At 31.9% G+C, this 9509-nt stretch overlaps 1 protein-coding gene across 1 annotated transcript; it reads left to right on the forward strand.

The window, feature by feature from the left end:
• Positions 1-4812: 4812 nt before the first annotated feature.
• LOC129959342 (uncharacterized) lies at positions 4813-5487 on the forward strand. Its single transcript, XM_056072161.1, has one exon. It carries the CDS (start codon positions 4813-4815, stop codon positions 5485-5487), a length of 675 nt encoding a protein of 224 aa, XP_055928136.1.
• The last annotated feature ends 4022 nt before the right edge of the window (positions 5488-9509 follow it).

Consider the following 9509-nt stretch of genomic DNA (forward strand, 5'->3'; position numbering starts at 1 on the left):
GGCAAAATGCAATCTCAAATCTCTTTCTAAAAAGTCGATCTCAATTTTCACTTATAAAAAAAGGACGCAGCTAAACTTTGAAAGTAACTTTAAACAAAATAGTAAAAAAATACAACTTTTTTTAGCATACTCTAAATAATATTATAAAAGTAGGGGATATATTTTTAAAATAAAAAGCGCCTAAATTTTAGAGTTATAAAATAGCGTAATAAATAACTTGCAAATGGCAATTACGAATATTATTAGAATAGAGTCCCAAAGTTAATTAATGCAATATTTGATTTTGATTTGAAGAGTTTTGTTACATGGCCTCTATAATTAAATGAAAGTATAAAATTAAATAACCTTCAAAATACCGCTAAAAAATTTTGAGAGTTCAGTAGCCTCTGGTCAATTGCCAACTTCGCCTATTTAATAAATCGGCTCTTTTTTCCCCCTCTTCATTAGAATTATTTAAATAATTTCTGTAGTGTGTTGACATAAAAGCTACCGTATTGTAATTTTAAAACTCTTGGGAATTTAATTATATTTATTAGAAACGGCTTTAAGGATACATTTCATTCGGATGTTCCCGTTCATTTGGATGTTCTTTAGCAATTCTTTTTTGTGAAAACTACGTGCATATTGTAGACATTTTGCTATGGTAAAAGGCCAGTTGGCTACACAATGAACTCACAGGTCGTAGAACTCCAATCCGGATCAATATAAAATTTCAAGAAATGCAAGTGAATTTAGAGTGTTAGTTTCTTTATTAAAAGTAATAAAATCAGACTTATGTTATTGAATTGCAGAAAAAACTGTTGCTGTAGCATTAAAGAAATTTTAAAAAGGATATTTCTTCTTCTCATAATTATTTGAATAAACCTTCACTTCTTTTTAAGTAATTTATTTTCAATCATAATACATGAAACCTTGATTAAATTTTCAGTATATTTTCATTATTAGTCATCGTGTTATTAACATGAAATGAATAATTTCCTTTTAAAATATTGCTAAATAAAAAAAAATGTATTGTAACACTTATGCAACGTCTGTAATTTTATTTTCTCAACATAGGCTGAAATTGTGGTAATTTTGTATTAAATTGAAAGAAATATTAACAAAACGTTAATATTTTAATGCGAATATCCATAAAAAATAGTTTAAATTATTTTTTTCAAAACATTTATTTTTAAAATTACTATAAAATTCTCAGAAAGAATGTTCAAAAATACCGTTATCATTGTTCAGCATTCATTTATTATGAAATTAAAAGGAGTAGCGCGTCTTCCCTGTGATCTGGGCGTCCTGGGTTTGAGTCCTGGTTCGAACATGGTTATTATTCACCCTGTGTTCTTTCTGTGAGGTGTGTGAAAGACCCCCCCCCCCTGTAAAAAGAGGTTGTGAAAGCGAGCGTGTGAGTGCTACCATCATATGAGCTGGAAGTCTGACTTCTGCTCTCGAGTCTTCACTCTCAGAAGCTACTGCATCCCCCTTTCAGCGGTAACGACATGATCATCATTCATTGTGATTGGAATAAAAGTTACGATTTCAAAAATGGATAGTTTTAAAGTTACTTGTCAGAATGATTTGGTATTTTAACACAACAATCGTGAGGTAATGGAATTTTGTTTGAAGAAGGAAAAAAAGTTCCAAAATGTGCCGATAAATGGCGCTGTCAGGGGTCGTGCAAGAAATCAGTTTGCTTATTGATTTATGGCGGCGCTACAATCTTTCATTAAAAATTAAAAAGAGATAATGGATATGATACCTCAATTATGTTTGAATAAAAATTCTTTTTTAATTTTAGTAAGTAATAATATTTCCGAGTTAAATAATTTACGTATGCATCTTTTTCCAATAATAATAGTTTAAGGGCAAATGATATTACAATCAGTAAGATTCCGCCAATTACATCTTTCTGTGTTTCTACCACTATCTTAATAAATGAATCTTTCAATGCTATATATAAAGATTGAAGCTGATAGCTACTAAGGTGTCTGCCTGGGAGGTGATTGCAGTGTAGTGTGTAGACCGCTCTTTGACGTGACCTCTTCGAGAGATCTTTCCATTGAGTGGCAAGTTGTGTTGACCGCTGAGCGGCAATATAGTGTTGACCGTTCATCATTGGAACGGCAATGGATTCAACGTATAAAAATAAAAAATAAATAAAAAAAGAATAGAATATGTATAACAAGAAAACATAAAAAAAAATAATCCCCCCCCCTAAAAGTACTAACGCAAAGGCCTCCGAGGTGAATACCTTTTGCCGAATAAAGTTATCACTGTTATGATGATTTGTAAATTTTTAATCTGTTACTCAATCCGTCATTTCAGGAGAAATTGTTGCTTTAACATTAAAAATGTTTTAACAAAATATTTTCTCTCCTCACAATTATGAGAATGACATTCCTTTCTTTTTGTGTAATTTATTTTCAATCGCAGTACATGAAACCTTGATTACATCTCTAGTATATTTTCGTTATAGATATTTGTCATCGTGTTATTAACATGAAATGAATAATTTTCTATTAATATATTGTTAAATAAAAAAAATGTATTGTAATACTTATGTAACAGCTGTAATTTTTTTCTGAACATAGGCTAAAATTTTTTGATTTGGCATTAAATTTGAAGGGATATTTAACAAAACATTCACGTTTGAATGCTACTACCCATAAAAAATAATTTGAATTATTTTTGCATGACATTTATATTTTAAAATTACTATATTAATAACCTATCACAAAGAATGTTTAACACTATTAAAGTATAAAAATACGATTATCATTGTTCATCATTCATTTATTTTGAAATTAATAAATTACTATTGTTACTAATGTAAGAATAGTAATAATAATTAGTAATTATAGTAATTAATAAATTACTATTGTTACTAATTATCATTTGTGTAGAGAAATGTTTTACCTCTTCTTTTATTTTTGTATGATGATACAAAATGAAGCAAATAAAAATAAACTCTGTTTATAGTGCATGTAAAAGCAATTATGCGTAGAGATTATTTAGTATTTAATGATTTTCTTTTAAAATAGAATAATCTTTTATTTAATGTTGATTGATCATGAGCAAATACATTTTGATTTGCATAAAATATATTTTAGAAACTATTTAAAATTGTATTAAGGTGTATATTATTTTAACTATGCCAAGACCTTCAGAAGTTTGTTTCTATCAACCACAAAAATATTAGAAACAAACATATATGAAAAAATTAAACTAATTCTGTTTTTCACAGGAACTTTATTGATTTTGATGGTCCATTTTACAAGATCGACCATTGTACGTAGAGTTACTAAATTTAGAATAAATATATTTGGGAAGAAAAAGTGTGTCATGAATGTAATCAAAAATTAATAACGCACAAAAATAATGTCAAATGTAAATTATTATACATTTTAGAAAAATTTAATTAATTTTTTTAATTGATTAAATTAAATACGCAACTTAAATCAGTCTTTAGGATGTGTCTTTATACTGTTAAAAAATATACGTATAGGTCTCAGATATCAAATGCGTTTTATAGTTAAGATCTTCCATTTATATTTATATATAAAAATATAAAGTTTTCATATATAAATATAAATGTGAATACTAGATTTTTAAGTATGAGATTTGGTGTATTTTTATAAACATATTAGGGTCATTAAGTGATTGATTTTGTATATATATGAATTATTTGATTACCAAAAATCCTAAAGCTTTGGATATATTTAATTTAAATAATAAGAAATCATCTGTTAGATTCTGTTATTAATTTATGCTTTATGAATTAGCGAAATGTACGTCTAAATGACTAATTTATCTTAAAACAGTTACAAATGAAATGCAAGGGAAAATAAGCGCTGATGAAAAAAATGCAGTGAAAATATCTGATCAAGATTACTTCTAAAAGCAATGATACCTAAGACATTTCTCAATACCTCAAGCCATACACCTTTACACTTGGCCCCTCAGGGGCTCACCTACTATAGGTGAGTACGGGGGTCCCAATCCCGAGGTACCCAGGGATTTCTACTCCCATTATGTGTACTCTCCACCGCCCCTTCTGCTGTCTCCTTTTTTCTTCTTTCCCTCGAGGGTAGGCGAGGGAGCTCTCCATGAGGAGCTGTCACCGCTCTGTTTGCTTCCTGCTTCTCATGGACAGCAAATACCCCCATGTGTTTGTCGTGCGTGGCGACCCACTAGACGGGTGGTGCACTTTGGTCCCGGGTGTATCAATCGGCTAATCACCTGAGTGGTTAGTTTGCTAGTGATGAAGCGAAGGGGTCACTTCTTGGGCTTGGCGTTAAGGGTTGGTCACCGGGGTGACTCCCAGCGTATAGGTACCGATTAGCACTATGGTAAGCGCCGAGGCTGGGAATATCTAGAGCCGGTGACTGCCATCCCTTGTTGGGCTCCGTGGTTACCGTCGGGCCCGAATCATTGATCATATCGTATGGGCGCTTCTTCTAAGGGTCCCTTCAGTGGACACCGTAAACAACCTTCGTCTTTTAATCTTAATGAACATTTCGATTCTTTTTTTATTGTTAAACGTGTTTCGGAACACAAGGAAACTTTTGAAACTGTTTTTCTTTCCCTTGTCCAGAAGGCCATGCAAGCAACAGTCGGTGAAGTTTCATCTATTCGAAAGATGAGATCTGGCGACTTGGTGGTAGAGGTCTCATCTCGAAAGCAATAGCAGCAGATACTAAAACTGAAATATTTGGCTACAATAGCAGTTACAGTAACACCTCACCGATCACTGAATAGCTCGAAAGGTGTAATAACCTGCGGTGAATTGTTAAATGTTCCCGTAGACGTAATAACTGCGAAATGAAATCTCAAGGAGTTATACACATCCGCCGCATAACTATTCGGCGGGACGGACAACTCATTGAAACGAAGCACCACATCCTTACATTTCAGATACCCACAATACCCGAATCAGTTTACGCCGGTTATATAAAGTTGCCTGTGAAAACATACATCCCTGATCCATTAAGGTGTTATCAGTGCCAGGGCTTTGGACACGCAAAATTAAATTGCCGCGGGTCTCTCACTTGTGGCCGCTGTGCTCAAAAAGGGCATGAGATCCAACAGTGTTCTGCTAAAGAAAAGTGCATAAATTGCAGCGGCGATCATCCTTCATACTCTCGATCCTGCCCATGCTGGATACTTGAAAAACAAATTACATCTATTAAAGTAAAAGAAAATATATCTTACCCTGAAGCCAGGCGTCGGGTCCAGGCTCAAACACCCATCCCTGGTGTCAGCTATGCATTCGTTACTAAACAAACATTTTTCAAAAACTGTTCTTGTTACAGTTGTGTTAAATATTCCGAAACCCATAACGCTTCTCCAAAAGCATCTGATTCTGACTCCACTCATTCCACTTATCTTGCAACTGAGACTCGTAAAGCCGTAAAACGAAAATCAAAGACAAAATCGCAAACTTCTCTGACTTTAAACCTTGCGAAACGTGGTCTTACACATAAAGATCTGCTTTAAAAAAATGAAGAAATCAACCTCTAAAAATTCAGTCGCTTTGGGGCTAGCAACGCAGGGTGTTGTCCACAAAGACTTATTGTCTATCTTTGGAGACACGCCTAATAGTCCCGACCACCTTTCTCTCCATCCGTCAGATGAGGATGAAGACCTACACATGAGTTGTGAAATCTCTCCAACTCATCAGCATGTTTCTATAAACTCTCCAGAAAAACCGTTGTCTTAATGGGTACCTTCCTTTCATGGAATTGTCGTGGCCTTCTTTCTAAGTTGCAAGACATCAAGTCAATCATTAACACTTTTCATCCCTTTTGTTTTGGTTTCCAAGAAACTTTCTTGAAGCCAAATATACCATTAAAATTGCGTGGCTATAACTGTATTCGGAAAGGCGCAGATTCTGTATCTCATAGTTCAGGAGGAGTCTGTATTTTAACATCAAATCTGTATCCGAGCACACCACTTAACTTACATACTTCCTTGCAGGCTGTGGCTGTGAAAGTTCATATTCGAACACTGCTTACAGTCTGCTGCATCTACTTGCCACCACATGATGTCATAAGGCAGCAAGAACTTAACAAAATAGTAGAATAGCTTCCTAAACCGTATTTATTAATAGACGATATCAATGCACATAGCACCTTTTGGGGCTCGGAGAATATGAACTCTCGAGGGAGACAGATTGAGAAGTTTATTGCCAATAACTGTCGCTGCCTACTGAACAATGAAGAGAAAACGTACTTCCATGAGGCAACACGCGCATTCCATAGCATAGATCTGGCCATTTGCTCTCCTGAGTTATTGCCATCACTAAAATTTAAAGTCGAAGATGATCTTTATGGTAGTGATAATTTCCCTTTAATAATTTCCCATGTTGATAGAAACTGTGGAACTCGCTATTCACAACATTTCCTTTTCCAGAAAGCAGACTGATCAGTATATATAAAATTGGCAGATATTACTCAGACAGTGGTCAGTACCACAGACATTTCGGAAGCAGTGCAACATATCAATGATGTCTTGATAAACGCCGCTAATAAATCCATTCCTAAAAGTTCACCAGGTTCGCGAAAATTTCGAAGACCTTCGTGGAATAAAACATGTCACGGCAGTCACAAACAACAGAAGAAATTGTGGAATATCTTCCGAAGGTATCCGACGATGAAAAACCTTGTTGCATTTAAACGAGCGAGAGCCATTGCTCGTCGTGCTCTACGTCGTAGTCAGAGGGAGTCCTGGATAAGATATATTTATTTCCTCAATTACATATCGCACTTCAAGCAAACAGTTGTGGAAGAGAGTAAAAACTGCTAATGGAGTTTACCAGGAGTTTTCATTTCCTGTCTTGAAATCCGGGAATATAACATATTCCTCACCAATGGATGTCGCCAATATTATTGGACAGACTTTTGCGCAAGTTTCCGCAGCTGAATCGTATAGTTCTGCTTTTATAGCAACTAAGAATAGCGCGGAGCTTCCAAGCCCGAAAACTTCTTCCATAAAATTGCGATTTCCAGATGACTGAATTAACATCTCTGTATTGCACAAAATATTCTGAATTAATCAAAACTATTTTGGATTTTTAAAGCATATTCAATTTTAGAATTGAGAAATGCAGTTGCTATAACCTTTTGTTGTAATCTATCTAATGAATAAGTTTAATTTATATATGAATTTACAAATTGCAAGTTATAGCAATATTTGGTATACTTAGTCATGATTATTTTTTTACATTAATGTGTAATAATTACTATATGTTCCCTCTTTAAAAAATCGGATAGAAAAATAATTTTTAAATTAATATTATTTTTCTGAGATTTTAATCCATTGTAGACTTCATAAATAGGAAATATTAATATAAATAGGAAATGTGTTTTTTTTTGTATATTATTTTTTGTATATTTGTATATAAATTCATGCAGGAAATGTATTTTTTTTACTTTGAAACAGGTTGATTGAATTATTTCCTATAAAGTTTGTTCATTTCTTTAGATACTTATTCTTTTGTAGTTGCCTTTGAGTTTACAGGTTGCAGCTAATAATTTAGAGAACAAAGGAATTAAAATTACAGAATTTATTTAGAAAATTGACAAACTATTTGACTCCGTTAACTCAAAGACATTAAAACATTAAAAAAAAATTATGTGCAGTGACAAAGGACAATTTTCACATTTCGTCCAGGAAAAAAATAACTGCATGGATAAAAAAGTGGGATTTTATATCAAGAACAACAAAAAGGAAGATTGTTGCAGCATGTAAAAATGGTTGAATTTTAACTTCGAATGCATTGATTGGAATTTCAGAATATTTATTGATCAAAGTCAAATTCTTCCCTACCAGTCGATTAAATAAAGATGCTTCACAGAACACATTTTCTTCTGTAAGACGACGAGGAGAGTTGAGAGATATCCCAGACGCTATCCATTTAGACATATGAGTCACAAAATAATAATCAGTAACTTTTTAAAACAATCCACAAATAAAATGCGAGAATGATGATTTTTCTAATTTAATTCAATTTGCCTCCTTAAATAAGAAAAATACTTGTTGGATTTAATGAATGAGAGTTCTGAGAACTTGAAGGAGGAAAATAAAGAACATGTCATATATAACTTGGACATAAGTACTCTAAATATTGTGGAACAAAATGTTTTTTCTTGTATTTCAGGTAATTTAGCAAAAGATTGTCTTCTCGTGAATGCGTTGAATGAAGAATGTTACTGATAAATCAAAATAAAATTTTACATAATTATACATTTTTTTTAAAGAACATGATATGTGTAAATCGGGATTCAAATAATCAACTGAATATTTGTTAAAATTTATTGCTAAACTACATGATTTTTTTTTCCATCAAAGAGACGGTACAAGTCATAAATTCGAAACTGTTTAATTCAGGTTTGTATAGAGTTTTTTTAATGATCACATAAAACACAAAGATGAAGCACAACGTTTTTTTTATTTCTTCTTTTGACCGGATGATTATTAAACATAATTAAGAAAATGAATGATGATATAAAAATCCAGACTTCTAGAAAAAAATTGAAAAAATTTTATATGTGTAGTTTTTAAGTTTTGTTATTTTTTGATCATTTCTTTGTAATAATCATTTCAATTTGCTGTTTTAAGTCCAGAAACGTTTTAATTTGCCACTTGAAGCAGTGTGCTGAAAATTTGACTCGAGTCAATTCTTTGCAGTTTTCTTTCAACCTTGAAAAATTAACAATCTTATAGTATCAGAACCTCTAATTATCATAGATTTTAAATTTACAATGCTAGTCACTCTTTATTTTTAATTCAAATTTCTTAGTTTGAATGATTTTAAACTATACTTATTAATATTCTTCAGTTATTCGATATTTGTTGCAATATATTAAGTGGATTGATTTTAAATAATTTTCTTTTTCAATAAAGTAAAGTGATATTATTATGGTCGTTTGTTATTTAATGCATGTTATGGTTGTTTGTTATTTATTGCATGTTACGGTTGTTTGTTATTTATTCCTCTAAGAGTAAATAAAGATATTTAATTTTATAGAGTTTGTAAAAACATCTGAGATTAATTTCTCCTTTCCTTTAAAATAACGGTAAGATAAATGAAATTAAAGTGGCCAAACCTGGTAAAAAGAAGCAATTAATATTGGTATAAACTCGGTATAAAATTGGTCAAAAGTGGTACAAATCGGGATAAAGTATTTAAAAATTAATAATTGCAATTTAAGTTTACTGAAATGTATTATAATAGAAAGCCAATGACTAAATATATTTTTTCCAGTTTACCACTGTAAAATTTCCATGTCAAATTTTCTCTTTAAGTACCCAAAATTGCATTAGTTATGTTGATATATCAGCTTTAAAAAATATTTCCTCTGGAATACTTTTTTAATAATTCGAACGAATTTTTCATTGAATAATTGTAATTAATCTGAAATACACTAATTGCATGATAGACCTGAATTTTGCTAGTACATAAAGAACATGAATGATTTTTTTACGGTCGTATTCACCTGACTGCGAGTTAACTACTT

Source organism: Argiope bruennichi, chromosome X1 (assembly GCF_947563725.1).
Source record: "Argiope bruennichi chromosome X1, qqArgBrue1.1, whole genome shotgun sequence".
NCBI lineage: Eukaryota > Metazoa > Arthropoda > Arachnida > Araneae > Araneidae > Argiope > Argiope bruennichi.

What these genes read in the sequence shown, in the direction of transcription:
- LOC129959342 (XM_056072161.1), top strand. Translation starts at nt 4,813, where the DNA reads ATGAAATCTCAAGGAGTTATACACATCCGCCGCATAACTATTCGGCGG.